This window comes from Vombatus ursinus, unplaced genomic scaffold (genome assembly GCF_900497805.2).
Source record: "Vombatus ursinus unplaced genomic scaffold, bare-nosed wombat genome assembly UNPS02014807.1, whole genome shotgun sequence".
In the NCBI taxonomy this organism is placed as follows: domain Eukaryota; kingdom Metazoa; phylum Chordata; class Mammalia; order Diprotodontia; family Vombatidae; genus Vombatus; species Vombatus ursinus.
In genome coordinates, this window is record NW_020954585.1 from 10,177,008 (window position 1) to 10,198,225 (window position 21,218).

The following is a 21,218-nucleotide window of genomic DNA, read 5'->3' on the forward strand; positions in this document are numbered from 1 at the left end:
TACAATTATTCCTATGCTTTCAAGTGTTTTTTAATGTATTTTTGTGAAAAGCAATCATATAATTTTTGTTATTGATGTAATAAATTATGCTAATAGTTTTCATTATGCTAAACCATCCCTGCATTCCTGGTATAAATCCTACTTGGACAAAATGTATAATCTTTGTGATATATTGTTTTAACCTCCTAGCTAGCATTTTATTTATGATTTTTGCATTCATATTTCTTAGTTAAATTGGTCTATAGTTCTCTTTCTCTGTTTTTGCTCTTCCTGGTTTAGGTATCAGATCACATTTGTTTCATAAAAGGAATTTTGTAGGACTCCTTTTTTGCTTATTATTCCAAATAATTTAATACTGGAATTAGTTGATCCTTAAATGTGTGGTAGAATTCACTTGTAAATCCATCTGGTGCTGATGCTTTTTTCTTAGGAAGCTGCTCATTTATGGTCTATTTGATTTCTTTTTCTAAAATAGGTTTATTTAGATATTCTAAATAATCTAGGTAATTTATATTTTTGTAAGTATGATTCCATTTCACTTAAATTGTTAAATTTATTGGCATATGATTGGGCAAAATAACTCCTAGTAACTGCTTTGATTTCATCTTCAGTGGTATATTCACCCTTTTCGTTTTTGATACCATTGATTTGGTTTTCTTCTCTAGTTTTTAAAAATCTTATAAACCAATGGTTTATCTGTTTGATTGTTTTTTCCCCCATAAAACTAACTCCAAGTTTATTTATTAATTCAACGGTTTTCTTACATTCAATTTTATTAATGTCACCTTTAATTTTTAGGATTTCCACTTTAATTGGGAATTTTTAATTTGTTCTTTTTCTAGTTTTTTCATTGCATACCCAGTTCATTGGTCTGCTCTTTCTCTATTTTATTGAAATAAGCATTTAGAGATATACATTTTTTTTCTGATTACTGCTTTTACTGCAAATAATGTTTTAAAATCCTTAAACTCATGTAGTATACTTTTTTTTTTTTTGCTCCCTTTCTTACTTTTGCAGCCTCATCATGTTCTACTTCATTGCCCTGGCTGGAGCACACAAACGGGTTGTAATTCAACTCAGAGAGCAGTTGGCTATGGTAAGGTGAAATCCAGAGTGTAATGATCCCAGAGGCCCATCTTTCCTCTATGGCCTATACAAAACCTACAGTTTTTCAGGGCAGAAGTGGAATGACTTTCTAGAAACTCTGCCTAGTGACCCAGCATAATGGGGACTTGGATAGTTTGTTCTTTGTACAGGTTTTTTTTACCTTGATCAGAAGGCGGTCACTATCATGGTGGTTTTTAATCCAGTCTTCTGAGTAAGAACGTGCTAAGATATATGACACTTAGGCTGATATACTTAGCAATAATTGTAGGGATACAGACTGACAGAGCAAATATCTCCCCAGAAAAACAAGAGGGCAAGGCTGATCTGCCAGACTTTTCTAAAGGAAAATCTGGCCAAGATGCTGACAGTGTTCCCTTGTATAAAGTGAACAAGTGGCTCTAAATTCATTATTATTAACATTTATTAAGCACCAGCAGTGTACATGGTACTTGGATGAGCTATTCAGTTAATGAACAAATATTTCATAAGCATTTACTATGCTGTAGGCATAGTGCTAGGTGCTGGAGACACAAAGAGGAAAAACAACAGCTCCTGCCCTCAAATGGCTTAGATTTGCTTAGGCATTTGAAGGTAGTAAGGGAAGGGTTAGTTTTGGAACAGAGATAGTAAGATTCTGGACCATAGGCAGCTAGGTGGCGCAATGGATAGAGCACCGCCCCTGAATTCAGGAGGACCCGAGTTCAAATCCTGCCTGAAACCAAACACTTGACATTTACTAGCTGTGTGACCCTGGGCAAGTCACTTAACCCCAATTGCCCCCCCCAAAAAAAAAACAAAAGAAAAAGAAAACAAAGATTCTGGACCTTAGAGAATGTAGAAAAGACAAGGTATAGCCCTAAAAGTTTCATTATAAATTATATGTAGCTGTGGAATGTAGCACAGGGAAAACTGCAAACGCCTCTTTTTTATTCTAACCCTTTAAGCACTTTTTATTCCCTTTAAAATTCCTATGATTTCTTGGTGGGAAATTTCTTTGACAGCTCCTAGGAAAGGTCAGTCTTGATCTTGTCATCTAGAAGGTAGTATGGTAGAAGGTCTCTCTGAATTTGAGGCAGCATTAGAAGAGGATGGGGTATGGGAAAGGGTTGGGGGGGCTGGGAGGTGTCTGACAGATTTAGAGTATAGTGTAGAATTCCAGAAATTCATAGTGTTAAGGGAGGGTTAAAAAAATTTGTAGCAGTTCTTCCTATTCACCTAATCTGTCCTTGTCCTCCTTTTTATACTCTGCTTCTCCCCTCTCTAGTACCTCTTCCTTCAGTTAGACCCTTTTTATTAACACTCAACCACAAGCAAAGTCAAAATCTAGATAACTGCTTATTCCATTTTACTTAACTTCATTCTTTTCTTTAAAAATTTTTTAACGTAATTTTTTTATTTTGAGTACCAAATTCCTTCCATCTCTCCTGTCCAACCTGTTGAGAAGGCAAACAATATAATACCTATTATATATGTGAAGTCATGTAAAACATGGTCCTATGACTTCATTCTTAACTAGTGAGTCAATACGTACTTATTAAGTACCTACTACATGACAGGTATTGTTCTAGGGACTAGAGACACAAAGATAAATAAGAAATGGGCCTTGATCACAAGAACTTTCCATTCTAACAAGGATAATTCATTATAGAACACAGAGTTTAGTTTGACCAAGTCAGTAGAGTGGGAAATCCATGTTACCAAATGGTTGTGTTCTGTTTCTTTGTTGGAAGTAAACAAGGAAGTCTTTAAGAATATCTGAATAAATACTATGCTTAAACAGCAAATACCTTAAGTGTGTAAAGAATCAAATCTGCTAGCATTTATTAATTGTCTATTACGTGTGTGCCACGCTAAACACTAGGGATGTAAAGAAAGAAAAATCCCTCCCTCCTCTGAAGGAGCCTCCCAATCTAATGAGGGACACAACATATAAATTTCTTTGTACAAATAAGATAAAGACAGGATAAATTGGAAATAATTTCAGATGGAAGCCAAAGCATTAAGAACCAGGAAAGGCCTCTTGAAGAAGATTTTAGTTGGAACATGAAGGAAGTCAAGAAGCTAGGAGGTAGAGATGAGGAGGGGCAGCATTCCAGGCTTGGAGGCCAGCCTGTGAAAATGCACTGAGGTCTGGAGATAGTTTGCCTGGATCACAGAATATATGACAGTGAGTAGGATATAAGAAGAATGGAAAAGTAGGAGGGGACCAGGCTATGAAGGGCTTTGGAAGTCAAACAGATGGCGGGGAGGGGGGAGCAAAAGGGTGGAGGGCGGGGTGGAGCAGAGCCAAGACGATAGAATAAAAGAGACTCCCCCAAATACCTGTAAAAAATGACTCTAAACAAATTCTAGAGCAGCAGAACCCACAAAAAGACAGAGTAAAACAAATTTCCAGCCCAAGACAACCTGGAAGATTCACAGGAAAGAGCTGTTGCACCAGGCTGAGAGAGGAGGGCAGCATCAACACAAACCATGCCAGCACAGACTGGGGGCCCCAGTGGACCTGGAGCAGGCCTCAGTGGACTGAATCATGGGCAACTGTGGCAGTTTCCAGACTTCTCAACCCACAAATGCCAAAGACAGCTTAGAAAGTCAGTAGGAAAGGTCTGTTGGACCTGGGTGGGAGAGGAGCATGGTCTGACCCCCCATCCCCACCCCAGCGCAGCCCTGGCAGCGGTAGCAGTTTCCAGAACTCAGCCCACAGATAGTAAGGGGATCAAACAACTGATCAGAAGGAGATTACAAGGATCTCTTTGTTGGCACTAAGGCAGGATTCTGTTGCTTTGCCCATACTTGGATCTGGTTCACATTCCTGGGTGGTGGTCCTGGGGTAAGGAGTAGCACTGGCATGGCAGAGCTTGTGGAAGCAGTGGAGAGGGAACCCTCCTCACAGTTCCAGGGCAGAAAAGAGTGTGTGTAGTCACTCATGGACCAGAACACAGGCCAGGAGAGGAGTAAACACTTTCTCCTTAGATTATACCACCTTGGAAGAACTGAAAACTTACAGGTCCTTAGAAGTATCTCTGAAAACAGCTGCACAAAACCCCTGAAGCTTGGGACACTACATTCTCCACACTGGAAGCAGGAACCTACCTTAACAGAATTAAAAAGTCGAGTAATTGCCTAGGAAAATGAACAAACAGCAGAAAAAATACTCAGACTATAGAATTTTACTTTGGTGACAAGGAAGATCAAAACATACCACTCAGAAGAAGACAACAAAGTCAAAGCTTCTACATCCAAAGCCTCCAAGAAAAATATGAATTGGTCTCAGGCCATGGAAGAGCTCAAAAAGGATTTTGAAAATCAAGTGAGAGAAGCAGAGGCCAAATTGGGAAGAGAATTGAAAGTGATGCAAGAAAATCATGAAAAACAAGTCAACAGCCTGCTAAAGGAGACCCAAAAAAATACTGAAGAAAATAACATCTTAAAAAATAGCCTAACCCAAATGGCAAAAGAGGTCCAAAAAGCTAATGAGGAGAAGAATGCCTTAAAAAGCAGAATTTGCCAAATGGAAAAGGAGATCCCAAAGCTCACTATAGAAAAAAATTCCTTAAAAATTAGAATAGAGCAAATGGAAGCTAATGACTCTATGAGAAACCAAGAAATTATAAAACAAAACCAAAAGAATGAAAAAATAGAAGATATTGTGAAGTATTTCAGTGGAAAAACAATTGACCTGGAAAATAGATGCCTGGAGTCAGGAAGAATCATTTTCCTGAGTTCAAATCCAGCCTCAGACATTTGCTAGCTGTGTGACTCTAGGCAAGTCATTTAACCCTATTTGCCCCAGTTTTCTTATCTGTAAAATGAGCTGGAGAAGGAAAAGGCAAGACACTCCAGTATCTTTGCCAAGAAAACCCCAGATGGCATTACTAAGAGTTGGACACAACTGAAAAACAACTGAACCACAACAACAAGCAGATCAAATGGTAACATGACAGCTGGTATTCTGGCATTAGCATGGTCTTGGTTTTAACTTTCTCTGTTATATTCATTTCTTCATCTAGTAATGTCATTTGAACAAGCATTTATTAAAACCATGCTATTGTAGAGTGCTGTGCTAGGCACTAAATAAGATAATGGAATTTAGGTAAAATATGATCTTTGTTCTCATAATTAAACTTTTTTTTTTTTTTTGGCTAGGCAATGGGGTTAAGTGACTTGCCCAGGGTCATACAGCTTGTAAGTGTCAAATGTCTGAGACTGGGTTTGAACTCAGATCCTCCTGACTCCAAGGCGGGAGCTCTATCCACCACATCACCTAGCTGCTCCTCCCCATAATTTTTACAGTCTAGTACCTTGCATGCAACCCAAGTCAGAAACGGAGCAGGCCAAAACTTCCAAGTCAATCAGCAGTGGGGTCAGGGAGTGGTCATTGTTTTTCCAGACTGGGTAAGATAGGGAGATACAGTTAAAGGAAAAGATTATTTAGTTTAAAATCATCAGTTTTCCTGGCCTAGCAGAGATTTCACACATTCATACAAGGGTAGATGAGGTGGTATAATGTAAGACTTAAACAACTGAGTGTTTTGTTTTATGCTACCCCATCAAAACTAGATTAATTATCATGAAGCTACCTAGTTATGAAATGTTGGGGGATGGGGAATGGGGGTGGGGAGAGTGTGTTGTCAGCTGGGTCTGGAATCCAACTAATTCCCTGTCAGTTAATTGTGTGACAAATGTTGTAGCCTCGAAAACAAGGTTATTGTATCTCCAAATGTATGTATGTATTTATTTTTAGGAAAGTCGAGACAAGCACTATCTCATTCGGAGACTTACAGCTGCTCAGGAAGAGATGAAAAACCGACCAAGCTGATTTTGAACACAGTTCTTTTTCCTTCCAAGCCAACTGAGCTACCATACTGAACCTCCAAAACTCATCTGTAGAATTTTGTACAAATACTAAATGTATTTTTCTAGAATTCAGGCATTTTCTGCACTGTGATACTATTATTGCTGCTGTACTTTTGGATTATGTCAGTGTTTACATAACCAATTTCTATTTGAGGATTTTGTAACCTGTAACAACAGTTTGAACTGAGACTGTGCTTGTAGAATCTCAGCTCAGTGACTATGAAAAATCTTTTAGGCTTAGGCTATTTAAGTTTTTGCAAGGGAAGAGGGAACAAAGAGAATTTTATCATTTTTTCAGACAATTTGAGAAATTTTGTTAAGTTAAATTTGAAGGCCATTAGTTCATGATACTGGACTGAAACTAACGAGCCAAATTCCCATGGCATAAAATGAACAACTTTTCCTATGACACTTTTTTATACTTCAGGGTTATGCTAACCCTACAATAGAGGTTGCTTTGTAAAATGAGATAAACTCCTAAACCATCATGTTGTTAGCAGTTGGTAAGAAAATTGGAAACAGTCATATAACTAGCATTAAACTTTTAAATTTTAGCCCCAGTTTGGTAAGATGAGATGCAAAAATGTCCATCATCTTACATATGAAGCTCCTGCATGACTTAAAATTATTTTTAGATAAGATAATAGATAACACTAGCCATGCTTTCTAACTTCTATGGCAGTGGAGGGGTAAAACAGGAATTTGTTTCAAGGAAATAGATGCCCTTTGAACTTTTACCTCTCTTTTAGGGCTGATCTGTGTTTTCTGGGAATAACACCTGTTGTTTCTAAAAGTGGAAGAAGGTAGAGTTTTCCTTAATTCTCTAAAGTCTATTTCCTTTTATGTTTTGTAGTCAGTACTTTTAAAGAACATTTCAAGCTTCAGAAATGTTCTGGGAAGCATGTTTGGATTTTGGGTTTTTTTTTTTTTGGAAGGATGTTTTAGGACGTGTTTTATATTTCTGTTTGGCTATGGATATGTGCTTTGGGATTATGCTGTCACACCTTTCACTTCATGCTAAATCCCTCTTACTCCAGATTGCAATACAACCTAACTCTCTCAGAGCCTTTTCAGATACAACAGTTTTAAAAATGTACTCAACTAGATTTTTGAGGAGGAGTTTAGCTTCCTTATAACACATACAAGCACATTTCAAAGTATTTTTTATTTGTTTATAATATTTATAATTTTTCTGTACATGTACATGTATTTAATGAAATATGACAGGAAATGATTTATAGCTCCTATTGTAGTAAAAATAAGAAATAGATGCCTTGAAATTCACTAATATTTGGCATTAAAGAGTTATTCTTTTGAGTTATTCCATGGCTTATCAACTAATACAACATTTTCAAAAAGGAGGGTTAAGGTCTAAATCTTTTTAATATATGCAAATCTTATTAAAGCAGCTTGTTTTCATTTAGTGTCTTCAGGCTTTTTTTTTTCCGGTGTGGTTATAATTGTTTTTCAAAGGCTATTTTAGTGATAATTTGGTGCTGTTTTTCTTTTTTTTCAAACACACTTTAGGTAGTAGCCTGAATTTCAGAAGAGGCTGATGAAGTTTTATAGAAATGATTGCTGATGCTGAAGAATATTGTTCAAGGATAATTTCTTCCTTTTATAGACGATTGATCCTTGTTTATAGAAGCATTTTCTGGTGTCTTGCCACAGAGTGCTTCCCCTTTCTGAGTGTAATCCCACTGCCAACCAACTGTTGTTTCCTTCTAATTCCACCAAGCTAGTTTATAATGAAAAGTAGTTTAAGATTGACTTGAGTTGCAGCAGGGATTTCTAACTCTTATCTTGTGATGACTACCAGAAGCAGGAGGTTTTCAGGAACCATCTTTCTTAAGGCCTTCTGCCTTGTATTCTTACCAATACAGGCTGCTTTTGAGTATGCAGAGGTTCATTATCCTCACTGAAAAGAGGAACTGCATCCATTTCTCACCACTGTCAACATTATTAGCAAGGCTAATTCCTATAGTTCCTGACAAGTGCTGTTTTCTGCTCTTTATTAATGGAAAAGCTCAAAATGAAGAATTACTGGGTTGTTTTTTTTCACTGTTTAAGAAATGCTGATTAATGTATTGTAGTGAAATGTTGACTTTTGTAAATATTACTTGGAATTTTTTGTCAAATTGTAACTTCTGGTTAGAGCTGTAGGATTAAAAGTATAGCTCTTCTCTACTTACTGTGTATTAAAACTATTAATAAAAAACAAAATATTTGAAATCTTAGAATGATTACATGTATGTTTAGACTCAGGGTTATTCTGTAAGGAAAAGATCCTGGAAATCTATTAGTTTTTAGTTACCCTTTTGCCTTCTCATGGAAGTAAGTAGAGAGTCTACTGTTATCTTCAAACAAAAGCTTTCCAGTGACCAGTTAGAGATTTTCTTTTTGGTGGAGGGAAAGGGAGAGTAGTTTTTAGATGTTCCTGAAAACATCTATTTATCCAATCCAATCAAATCACACCTAAAGCTCTAGCCATCAAAGTAGTTCTGGTTTCTTCTCACCAAAGAAAGAGAAATCTAGTCTTTAGTTGGCATTCTTCCACAGAGTGGTGAAGTGTAGATTTTTGCATTGGAAAACCTGATATTATTTACCTGACCATATTCATTCAACAAATATTTAAATAAGGCACTGTACTGAAGGAATAGGCAACTATGTCCCCATACCAACATGGTAACATAGAGAAGTAAGCTTCTGAACTTATCTTCCTTACATGGAACACTGTCAGCCTGTTTCAATTCAATTATATTCTATTCAGTTAAATATTAAGTGCCTAATTTGTTGAAGAACCAGAGGAAAAATGGCAGCCTCCACTCTCAAATGAATTGATGGTTGTGTTGGTAGGTTTTGCTTAACCATTTTTCTATTATAAGGGGAGACTCATGGGGGAATGTGGGAAGTAAATATATCCAGAAATCACTGTGATATAAAAACAAAAGGCATGAATAAACTTTCAAAGAAAGAAAATAAGTACTGGAGGGGAGATGCCAGAAGTACAAAGAAAATTTAAGTGTAGGGTATGGTGGTGGCAAGGAGGGAACTAAAGTGCTCTTGGAAAATTTGAAGAGAACACTTTTAAAAAATGGAGGGAGACAGGTGATCTAACCTTTAAAGAGAAATTTAGGCTCAAATATACAATGGAAAAAATGGTTATGTCAGAAATATTATATTGGAGAAAAGGATTCCTTCCTTTCCCCACCCCACCTTTCTTTTATTATTTGGAGAAATATTCATTGCTCATGGGTAACATGAATGAAGCATTATTTTGCTTTTATTAAAACCTATTTATGTGAAGATTGTTTTGTAATTGTGTTCATATAGTTCCTATGTATGTCATGATAGGTCGACTCTGAAGTATTTTTTTACTGTCTGTATTTTATTTTTTAATTCTTAATTTGTTTTTAATATTTCAAAAAATAGGTCCAAATTATCTCTTCCACCCTTTCACCCCATTGAGAAGGCAAGCAAAATACCAGTTGTGTACATGTGATGGCAAGCAAAACATTTCCACATTAGCCATGCTGCAAAAACAAAACAAAATACAATAAAAAGCATGAAAGAAAGTGAAAAAATTACGCTTCTATCTGCATTCATAGTCTATCAGTTCTCTCAGGAGATGGATGGCATTTCTTATCATGGGTCCTTTGGAATTGTCTTAGATCATTGTCTTGATCAGAGTAACTGTTAAAATTGATTATCTGAAATAAAAAGGAAAAACGGAGAACAAAGTTACATAGCTATCTACCATTTCATCTGCAAAGTTTAGTATTTGCATATTAAACCAGGTCACCTGATTCTTCAGAGGTCAGAGACAAGGAGTGACTTAAAGAAATGATTTTTATAACAAAAAAGAGGAATTGGAAAAATTATAGAAATTTGTTTTCAACATAATTCCATTGGACAGCTAGTTAGCTTCTCCCAAACTCTCTTAATCCTTTCCTCCAGGTAATACCTTTTGTAACCAGAAAGTGTACTGGGAAGAGGTGGTCAGTGGTCAGCAGTCACCCTCCCACGTTCCTCAGCAGAGTCCATTACTCAACTTAGACTCTAGCTAAAAAAAAAGAAAACTTAACCTCTGGTTAACCTTTCTCCAGGGGCTAGAAGGGAGAGCTTGGCCTCTGATTAACTCCCCTGTTTGCTAGAAAGGGGGACTTCGCCTTTTGAAAAACCTTATTATTTTATTCTTACCATATTGCTCTATTGTGCACAATATTCCCCTGGTTCTGCTCACTTCATTCTGCATCAGTTCTTATAGGTGGTCTTAAGTTTTTCTGAAACCATCCCCTTCATCATTTCTTATAGCACAATAGTATTCCATGAGAATCATATACCACACCTTGTTCAGCCATTCCCCATCTGATGGGCATCCCCTCAATTTGCAATTCTTTGCCACCACAAGAAGACCTGCTATAAATATTTTTGTACATGTAAGTCTTTTCCCCTTTTGATCTCTTTGGGATACAGATACTACTAAGTGGTATTGCTGGATCAGCTTTATAGCCCATTGGGCATAGTTCCAAGTTGTTGTCCAGAAGGGGTGGGGACCAGTTCATTAACTTCACCAAAAGCGCATGAGTGTCCCTATTTTTCCACATCCCCTCCAGCATTTGTCATTTTTCTTTTCTGTCACGTTAGTCAATCTCATAGGTGTGAAGTCCGCCCCATTTTTCTTGCCATCCGTAAGCACACTAGTAGCAAGAGAAATTTATGATGACTCATGCTCTCGCCTAACAAAGTTACCGATCTGGGTCTCGAACCCCTGACTTTGCTCCCCTACTTTATCTCCCCAAGCGCAGGGGTGTCTCGATCTCCAAGGCAGCCCAAGGAGCGCTCGCCCTACATTGGTCTGGCTCTCTGCCAATAGAAACCCTGGCTAGAGCTTCCCGGCCACGAGGAACTGCGGCCAGGATAAGGAAGCTGTAACCGACTCGGAACGGGGAGAAAGTTTCTCCTCCTAGGACACCACCGCCCCACCCGAGCGCCGCGGAGGAAGGGCTCCGTCATAAGCGTGCGCCCACGGCGCGCCCCCAGGGCCGTCATCAGGAGGCGCCCAGAGCTGTTTCACCTGTTTCTCGGAGGAGAGGCGGCTGGGGTCAGGACGATGGAGGGCTGCGCAGGAGCGGCTGCGACTTCTCTGCTCCGGCGGCTGTGCTCTGGAGCCCGGAGCTTCCCGGCAGGTAAAGAGGGAGGAGCGGAGTCTCCGAGGGCATGTCCCTAAAACAAACCTGTGGAAGTATGTGCTACTGTATTATCCCTATTTTACAGAGGAGGAAACTGAGACTGAGAGAGAATAAGTGACTTTGTGCAAGGTGACACAGCTAGTGTCTTGGCGAAAGATTCAAACCTTCTTGACTGCAAGCCCAGTTCTTCATAAACTGGGCTACCTGGCCGGGCATACTTTTTATCACATGTAGGCACACCTTGCCAAAGAGATTGACTAAAGGGAAGAAATAGGGTTGGGGACTGGAGTTGTGATTTCATTGGTATAAGAAACTCACAGGTAAGGAAGCACCTTTCCTACAAGTTACAGAGTTGTCTAGACTGTAGAGCACGACAAGTTTAACTTGCTGAGGGGTTATGCCCTACTATATGTCAGTGGAGGCACTTGAACTCAGGTCTTCTTGGTTCCAAGGCCAGCTTTCTATCCACCATACATGTAGATTCATGAAGAAGGAAAAGAAAAAATGCTTACAGGTATTAGACTAACAAATTGTTTCCAGATAGGTGCCTGTGTGCTTGAGTTGACATGCCTGGATGTAGAAACACCAAAATGTTCCCTCTCCATCAGAAACAAGCTTTTGCTGAGAACATATTATATACCTAGTACTGTACTAGACACATTCAGGTGTACAGAAGAAGTCTAAAAAGCATTATACATGCCCATAAGAACTTTACAACCATTTAGCACCTTAAGAAAGTTTATATAGTATAATCCAAAAGACAAGCTGAATCCATATATATAGTAGACAGTAGGTAATTTCAGTTCAGTAAACATTAAGTTCCAATTATATGCAGGGTATCCTGTTTGGTACAGTATATGGGTGTGAAATCAAAACTTAAAAAAAATTACCAGTAACTCTTTGGTAAGAACCAATCAAATTTTGTGACAAAATATTGGCTCACAGGTAGAATGCAGGGTATATATGTTGTTGTTGTAATTGTTCAGTTGTGTCTGACTCTTGGTGACCTCATTTGGGTGCTGGTTTGGTTTTTTTTTGGCAGAGATGTTGGAATGGTTTTTCATTTCTTTCTCCAGCTCATTTTACACATGAGGAAACTAAGGCAAACAAGGTTAAGTGACTTGCACAGCTAGTAAGTGTCTGAGGCCAGATTTGATTTCAGGACAGTGAGTCTTCCTGACTCAGGTCAGGTACTCCGTCCATGGTACTCCATCCACTTCACCACCTAGCTGCCCAAGGGTTGCTGTTTGTCCTTCGTTCTCAAAGAGTACCATGACATCAGGAAGGTGGTGCTATGACATGCAAGTGAATTGGATTTAAGTGAGGGAGGGCTGTGCAAAGTCACCAGCCTCACTTTCACCTCCAGAGCTGTCTGGGTCCAGTGGCCAGATATGGATCAGGACAACTGGAGATGGCCCAGGATACAGTGGGGATCCTTGGCCTTTTCAAGCTAAGGTCCTTAACAGGTCTCTGTTTGACTGAGGCAAAGCCTATTCAGTGATTAAGGCTTAATAAGAAATGAAGCAAAGAGTGACTTCTTAAAAAATAAGTCCAGGAGGAGAATACTCTCAGGGTTTCTGGCCAAAACAGAAACCATTGCTATTTACATTAGGGGCCCGAACAATGAACAGGTAGGGCTTGTTCTAGGACCTATTATTGGCCAATCCATGAGAGCCAGAGTGATTGGGGGTTAAGGCTGGTCTTTAAGAGAAAAGGAGAAAAAAAAAAGTTTCACAGATTGAAAATTCACATTCTCTTTGGGCAGAGCACCTGCAGGTAAGGGCACATCCTTACCTAGGGCATACCCTATGTGGATAGAGGGAAAGAAAGCCCTACTTGGTCATGATCGGCCTAGAATGAATGTAAATAGCGGTTCTTTCTGTTTTGGCCAGAAACCCTTAAGGTCTCCCCCTTCCAGATTTTTTTTTGAAGAGGTCATTCTTTGCTTCATTTCTTATTCAGTCTTAATCACTGAATAGGCTTTGCCTCAGTCAAACAGAGACCTGTTAAGGAAGTTAGCTTGAAAAGGCCAAGGATCCCCACTGCATCCTGGGCCATCTCCAGTTGTCCTGGTCCATATCTGGCCATTAGACCCAGATGGATTTGGAGGTGAAAGTGAGGCTGATGACTTTGCACAACCTTCCCTCACTTAAATCCAATTCACTTGCACGTCATGGCATCACCTTCCTGCTGTCATGGTTCTCTTTGAGAAGGAAGACAAACAGCAACCTCTGTGAGTAGAAAAGAAGCTGCCCACTGGGGACCAAACTGGAACTGGCCAGTTGGGCAACAAACCAACCTACTTTTCTTCCTTCCTTCCTTCTTTCCTTTCTTGCTTCCTTCCTTCCCTCCCTCCTTCCCTCTCTTTTCTTTCCCTCTGTCCAGCTGCCTTAATAGCTTGTTTATAGGGAACTTCTGTATGTATAAATATATATTTATATACACATAGGTTCCCTATATATATATATATATACACACATACATACATACACACACACACATATATACACATTACATTTTGTATGTGTACACACATATAAACGTGTGTGTGTATACATATATATATATATATATATATATATATATATTTTGTAGATTGTTCAGCGCTTTCAGTCACGTCAACTCTCTGTGACTCCATTTGAGGTTCTCTTGGCCAGGATACTGGAGTGGTTTGCCATTTCCTTCTTTAGCTCGTTTTACGGATGAGGAACTGAGGCCAACAGGGTTAAGTGACTTGCCCAGGGTTACACAGAAGTGTCTGAGGCTGGATTTGAACTTAGGAAGATGAATCTTCCTGACTCAGGCCTAGTACTCTATCTACTATGTTACCTAGCTTCCCATTTTGTATATACATATTTTGTGTGTGTACACACACATATATACACATACATACACACATATGTATGCACACACACACAAAAATATATACACATATATATATATAGGTATGTGTATAGTACTTAAGCTTAGATGTAGTCTAGAAAGTAGTATGAGATAAAGCCAGAAAGGTAGAGTGATACCAGGTTGTGGAGAAACTTGAATGCTAGGATAAGGAATTTGAACTTTATTTAGGAGGCAGTAGGACTATTAAGGTTTATCAGTAGATAAGTGACATCATAAATACTTGTTGAATGATTAGATCTAGTCTTGAGGGAGATGAATCTGGCAGTAGAGTGAGGTTGATTGGAAGGGACAGAAAGTGGAAATGTTAAAACTTGTTTGGAAGCAACAGCCCTTGCAGGTGGTATTGAGAACAATTAAGAGGAGACAGTAGAGAGATGTGGATAGATTTGAGAGAAAATCAATAGAAAATTAAATACATATACCAGTAAAGTGAAGATTTAAGTCTTATCTGATCTTTAAGAAAAATCACCTTTGTTATAACTTTACATTCTCACAAAGTACAACTTGTTTTATAGGTTATGCAAGAAGTGCCAGTATCAGATTTTGCAGTACAGGAAAGACCTATGAAAAGATCAACCATGCCACTATAGATCGTATCATCCGGGTGGATCATGCAGGGGAATATGGAGCAAACCGCATATATGCTGGACAAATGGCTGTACTAGGTAGAACAAATGTTGGGCCAGTTATTCAGGTCTGTATATATGAATCTTTGCCCCTTATACTTTGTTCCACTGAAGTACTTATTTGATTATACGTAAATATATTATAGTTGTATTTTGTAGATAATTCTAGTTCTTTTTGTTTTATTCCCCCTGTTAAGTGGTATTTGAGGAAAAGAATAAGCCAGTTTATAAGGGGGGGGGACTAAAAAGGTGGAAACTTTCAATGTTTTTCCTTTTACTCCAACTATATTGACTTGTGTACTTTACATTTGATTTTTTAAATTATTGATTATATTTAAAAATTGTTTATGTAGTTAATTATATACTGAATTGTAAATGAATATTATACATTAATCCCCTTTTGGTCGGTGATTCCTTGCTGCACTGTAGCACATCCAATTATATTGCAAAAAGTTAGCAATTCCCCACCCCTTTAATAAAGAAAACAATTATTGATATTACAGAAAATATTATAAGGTTTATAAACATGAAATGAAAATTTCTCCTTCAACTTCAAAGTGCTTTCCATGCAGAATTAAGCACTTTTCTTATTTAACTGAGTGCACTACTAAGTCCAGGGTAGGATCTTAATTAATAATTATAATAGGCTCTTGGATCATAAAACTAGACTTTACAAATAAAAGACTGAAAGTAATCATGCAACCCTCTTACTACTACTGGGTATACCCATTGTGTCACCTATCCATTCTGCCTTTCCAGAATACCATTCAAGACATCAAAAAATTATTAGACTTAAAATGATAAATGTACATGTAATGAAGACACAAACTGCTAAATGACACTACTACTAGTAATGACTGTGCTCCGTGAAAGCACCTTTAAAAAGAGCCTATGTGGTGAGAGATAAGTGTCTAAAGATTCAAAATGAATTAAGAATATTGAATAACAATATAATTCTAAACTCAGAAGCTGCCTCAAGATTAGGTGCATCTTCAGTTAGTGTAACAGGAAAAAAGGGCAATGGATTTTATTTTATTAATTGCATCCACTCACAAATTGACCGAAGGTCACCAGATGTGTAGACACAGTGAGATTTTTTTTTGCAATCTTTAATTGTAATGATGATAAAGGAATATATCTATTTAAAAACAAAACCAGAACTTGGATGGAAAAATTTATATTTTTTATTTTCACTAACCTCTAAGTGAAATCTTTTCCTCCAATTATGAATGTAGGCAAATGACCATGATAGTATTGTGATAGTGCCTGGTACTTTGTCACCAATAAAAATCACAGATATTTTCATATCATATTAAAAAAAAACCAAATAGCTATTTTTGTCTAGATTAAGAGATGGCACCAAGCTTGGGATTCAGATTTTGGGTGGCCACATGTGGCGCTACTTCGGTGATCCAGGGTTTGTCTATAATTCTGGCTATAAGGTTGTCCTTCTCTACAATCCCAATAATCCATGTTTGCTGACCTTCCCCATATTTTGGGGACTTAATCTCTGCACAGAATCAAGCTGCCTGCTCATGTGGTAAACAGATGAGAAAGCCTCCTGATGTCTCTGGGCAGGTTCCATGCATAAGGCCAAACATGTTTCCATAGGCCTTAATAACAGCAGCCATCTTGGCAAACACTGGAAGGTTGTGGATGACAAAGGACACTTCATTCCTTTGTTGCTTAGTAAGATTCTAATGTCCCAAATATCCCCATAGAATAAATTAGCAAGTGAGAAATAATTCACTTTAATTCTGTAAGAACTTTGTAAAATAACAAGCCCAATATTCCAAACCCTGTGATGTCCGTGGCTGCATGCACATTAAAAGTATGCATAAGCCCAGCAGCTGTTCAGTTGAGCTTTGCCATGGTCATCATTGCTTCTTGATGTGCCAACTCCACATCTTCCTGGGCGACCACAAGTTTAATTTTATTCTACTTTTCTGGTTCTGAAATATCCAGCCACTGGTGCACAGTTACGGCTACTTGTATTTTGTCAACTCAAGCATGTCTCTTGGCACTGCATTGTCAGGCATGATAAACTCATTGGGCTGACAGACTGTTGTAGCCACTCCATCCAACATGATCCAGGGATTCAATACTGTTTGGCCACCAGTTACAGATGTTCCTGCTTCTTCTGCAGCATCTTTAAAATCCTGTATAATTAGGGGCATCACTTTGTCCCTTTCCTTGTCTGTCATTTTATTACTGATTCCAAGGAGCATCAACATGTTGTCACATTCATTGACACCCATGGCATAAAAGTCACTTTGAACATTGGCACAGGCTGTTCAGCCCATCATGTAAGGACCATCCACAATAGGATAAATGTAATCTGTGGTCTGAACAAAGGAAAGACCACCATGTCTCAATGGAATAACCAAGTGTCCATTCCAGTGCCTAGCCTTGGCATAACTGCTTCCAAAAACTGTTCATCTTCCTGGAAGTGAGTCTCTTGTAAGGATTCCAGCAATTTCTGTAGGATATCTTATGGTACCTTCAGCCTGTGCTCTTCAGTTCAGTGAATCAGATTAGCCAGAAACTGTTGTCCAGTTCATAACTTTCTGGTTAAAGGATTCCCAAACAGACATAGCTCTTAGGCACACACGCTCACAGTTTAGGCTTCCGCCCCCCCTAGTCTGTTGATGTCTTGCCTGGTCTACCAATTCGCTTTTTACCCTCCTCTTCCTGAAAACCACTTTACATTTGATTTTATCATGATGTTTACTAGTCACCAATGAGAGGAATCCAAGGTAAAAGCCAAAACTGACAAACAATTAGCCTTGCCTTAATTGAGATTTTTGTGAGAAGTATGAGGTACTTTATTTATTACATCCTAGCAGCCTGGAATCAAATGACTACCTATTTTTCTGACCTTTCAGATTTTAAAATAAGCAAAGTAGATCTCGTTCTTAGTATTCCCATCAGTACAGATCTTTTATCTCATATAAATACTGTGGTATTTCCGGAAAAGCTATGGTATAAACTAATTTGGAAATGAACTAAATCTGTACTTCATGATATTAGTCTCTCTCTTCCTACTCTGAGTCTCTTTTTTGAGATGATGTTTTCTTTTTTTAAAAGTGAATTATTTAGGTTGAAGTGGGGCAACATTAAATGTAAAACATATGCAGAGGCAGAGAGGAGAGAGAAGTCTTTTCCTCACATTTCTACCTTGAGTTCCCTTTAATTGTATAGACTGAGAAAATGCAGTTTCCATAGCACACAGTATGAGCCTTGTTAGGTGTGTCTGTGGGGTGGTTGGATTCTCTCTTAATTTATTTCTCCTGCAGAAAATGTGGGATCAAGAAAAGGACCATTTGAAAAAGTTTAATGAGTTGATGGTTACATTTAGAGTCCGACCAACTATTCTGATGCCCTTTTGGAATGTAATGGGATTTGTATTGGGTGAGTATCTATTTAAGTGAATTTATTTTACCTAAAGGAGGCTAAGAATGGAATATGACTTAGAGTATGGACAATTTCAGGTGCTGGAACAGCCTTACTTGGGAAGGAAGGGGCAATGGCTTGCACTGTGGCTATAGAAGAGTCAATAGCACACCATTATAACAACCAGATGAGGACATTAATGGAAGGGGATCCAGAAAAGTATGAAGAACTCCTTCAGGTGCTTAGTTTTGTTTTGGAATTTGACTGATTTAGAAAAGGGTGTATGTAAAAATTGGTATTAATTAAAAATAAATTTGAAGGGATCTTAGAGATTTTTATTTTATAGGAAACTGAGGTCTAGATTTTTGAATGACTTGCTGAAAGTTTCACTGGTTGTTAGTGGAAGAGCTGGGACAAGATTCTAGTCCAGAGTGCTTTCCACTACATCACTTGTTGGCAGATTCTGAACAAATGCCTTTAGCATAAACAGAGGTCAAACAAAAAAATGAAGAGAATCTTTTAGTCAATTTCCAAACAAAATATATAGAATTATTTTGTCATTATGAACAACATATATTTAGCATCCATGTCTTTACCATCCAAATCTTTTAAAATGTTTCTACTTTAATATCTTTATTTCTTTGTGTTTAGAGATATCTGATTTCATGTGATCTACTTCTTGAAGCCAATTTAGTTGCAAGGTCAAAAGTGCCAAAGTCTTTATAAGACAGGCAGCTAAGCAGTGGTCTGTCACATTTTTTATCCTTTTTCTACCTTACTTGTGGGCCTAACTCAGAAAAAAAAAATTATATCATATACAGTCAGTCTTTGGCCCTTGCTTAATGTAATATACAAAACATCAGTAAAAGTAAATGCATTCTATAACTAACATTTATCTTCTAATATAAGATGTCCCAAGAGAATTGAAAAGAAATGTATACTGAGGGTTGGCACTATCACATAAGATAATATACGTGGAATGCTTGGTAAACCAAAAAGTACTATATAAAAATTAGATATTGTAATAATTTTTACATTTGCATAGTGCTTTGTAGTTTACAGAATAGTTTCCTTACAACAATTCTATGAGGTTTTTAAGTAGTAATATTATCCCTATTTTACAGATCAGGATACAATCTCATACAGGTTAAATATTTGTCCCAAAGTCATGCCAGCAGTCTCAGGAGCAGAGCTAGGATCTAAACCCAAGTCTTCTCAATTGAAATCTAGTGTTCTTTCTGAGATTCCAGACTCTCTGAAGACATGATTTGTATTTTCTGTCCCATAAAATGCTATTGCTGTCTTGCTATTATTTTTATTTAACCAGATAATTAAAAAATTTCGGGATGAGGAGCTAGAACACCATGACACGGGGCTTGACCATGATGCAGAATTGGTAGGTACCTGTCATTTATATGTTGCTATTGGTGCCTTGGCCACTGCTATTTGGAAAGTAAAGTGGTTGCCAGAGAAAATGGACTTAAGGAGAAAAATTATGATACATTACTCATGAGTAAATTATTCAGTTGGGAGTCCTGTTTTTTGTTCTTCCTTAATATAATTCTTCCCAGTGTCCTTTCTTCCCCCAAGTATGAGGAATGAGCAGTTCTTGTCATTTTACAAAGTTCTTACAGAATTAAAGTGAATTTTTTCTCACTTGCTAATTTATTCTGTATCTTTGATATCTATATCTCTTGCAACTCTTCATTGCACATCTAATAAAATCAATCTTATATTTCTTTTTAGGCACCAGCATATGCCATCTTGAAAGGTGCTATTCAGGTTGGATGCAGAGCGGCAATATATTTATCGGAACGAATTTAAAATAGTTATTTGTGACATTATGTAAAAGATGATAGTAACTGAAGGAGTTTTATTTGCACATGTGAGCTTTATAATTATTGTGAATTTTGTTAATAAATTGAATAATTCTACTCTGAAAAAATCTTTGATTTTTCTATATACTGCCTTCATGTGACATTCAGATATTTGATATTACAACTGACATTACAACAGAGTTATTCCTACTTTGGTCTCATCTTTAATCATTAGATTTGGATGATCACCAAACTAACAGAAAAATTTAAAAGAACAGAATCAGAATTCCTTGGCATCATAAATTACAGTCATTTAGAAACATTAGTATATTTTAAGATTGATGTGTCAAGGAGGCAGCTAGGTGGTGCAGTGGATACAGCACTGGCCCTGGAGTCAGGAGGATCTGAGTTCAAATGTGGCCTCAGATACTTGACGCTTCCTAGCTGTGTGACCCTTGGCAAGTCATTTAACCCCAATTGCCTCACAAAAAAAAAAAAAATTGATGTGTCAAGACTTTTTTTTTCAGTATTCTCTGTCAAATCAGAATGCTTACTTCATGAAGAATGGAAGGTGCTCTTTCATTTTTTTTATAAAACTATCTTTTGGAAAGTTTCTTAGTGCCCTTTAGAGAAATTGATGCAACGTGACTAAAATGATCATATTTGTATCTTTTATGATTTAAGATTCTTGGGATTCAGACAGATTAAGTGGTAATAAAATGCTTGAGGACAAGTACTGTTTTTTAGAGTGCTAGCCTTCCACATAGACATAGCACAGCATCTTCCACATAGACATATGATACATACTCATTGTATTGATTTAAAGGATACAAATTCAATTCTAATTAAACATTCAAGTAGTAACCGTAGCAGCTGGTTTGGGTTTGTTCAAAAATGTACTCCCCACAAATCTATGCTTATATTCTTTACATATGTATAGGTGAAGTAATGTTCCTGAATATTTTTGTTAAATTGGAATGAAAAAAAGATAAGATTTTATACTCAAAGTTCTTATTCTAGGTGCAGTGGTGGGACCATTTACTCTAATGCTACTTATATCATGAATCCTGTAGTCTAGAACACCCCTGAAAAGCAACCATTTGCAACTCTAAGGCAGCATATTACATCTGCTTTTGTGCTTCCAGACATAGTGCATTAAGGCTTTATTAATTTTTTTGAGGTAGGGGTGTGGGGGGAGGAGTGTAGAGGAGAGGGTTATTAGAAGGTTTAGGAAGTCCAAGGATGATAACCCTTCCACCTTTTGTCTTTGCTAACAGTGGAGACAGTCATTTCTAATGAATCATCATCTAAATATAGGACTC

At 37.6% G+C, this 21,218-nt stretch overlaps 2 protein-coding genes and 1 pseudogene across 4 annotated transcripts in view; 2 read left to right on the forward strand and 1 right to left on the reverse strand.

The window, feature by feature from the left end:
* The window catches only part of LOC114051935 (transmembrane channel-like protein 7), a 71,169-nt gene extending 61,958 nt beyond the window's left edge, over positions 1-9,211 (forward strand). For 2 of the 3 annotated variants that reach the window (XM_027874354.1, XM_027874358.1), the window contains 2 exons: positions 1,018-1,096; positions 5,852-9,211. In XM_027874354.1, the coding sequence (XP_027730155.1) occupies positions 1,018-1,096; positions 5,852-5,926 (154 nt within the window). In that variant the 3' untranslated portion in view covers positions 5,927-9,211. The remainder of the gene's footprint in view (positions 1-1,017; positions 1,097-5,851) is intronic. The other variant, XR_003570198.1, reaches the window with a different exon arrangement.
* A 1,811-nt stretch (positions 9,212-11,022) lies between these two features.
* LOC114051937 (5-demethoxyubiquinone hydroxylase, mitochondrial-like) lies at positions 11,023-20,024 on the forward strand. Its single transcript, XM_027874362.1, has 6 exons — positions 11,023-11,153; positions 14,576-14,754; positions 17,983-18,097; positions 18,178-18,317; positions 19,407-19,475; positions 19,826-20,024. The coding sequence occupies exons 1-6, from the start codon at positions 11,078-11,080 to the stop codon at positions 19,901-19,903; spliced, it is 657 nt and encodes a 218-aa protein (XP_027730163.1). The 5' UTR covers positions 11,023-11,077; the 3' UTR covers positions 19,904-20,024.
* On the reverse strand, positions 15,891-17,975 carry LOC114051938 (annotated as a pseudogene).
* Positions 20,025-21,218: the final 1,194 nt, after the last annotated feature.

Bases quoted from the DNA above. Each gene is read 5' to 3' on its own strand.
- LOC114051937 (XM_027874362.1), top strand. From the start codon at position 11,078: ATGGAGGGCTGCGCAGGAGCGGCTGCGACTTCTCTGCTCCGGCGGCTG. The intron at 18,098-18,177 runs GTGAGTATCTAT...GGACAATTTCAG, and splicing joins TGTAATGGGATTTGTATTGG to GTGCTGGAACAGCCTTACTT. The intron at 18,318-19,406 runs GTGCTTAGTTTT...TTATTTAACCAG, and splicing joins AGTATGAAGAACTCCTTCAG to ATAATTAAAAAATTTCGGGA.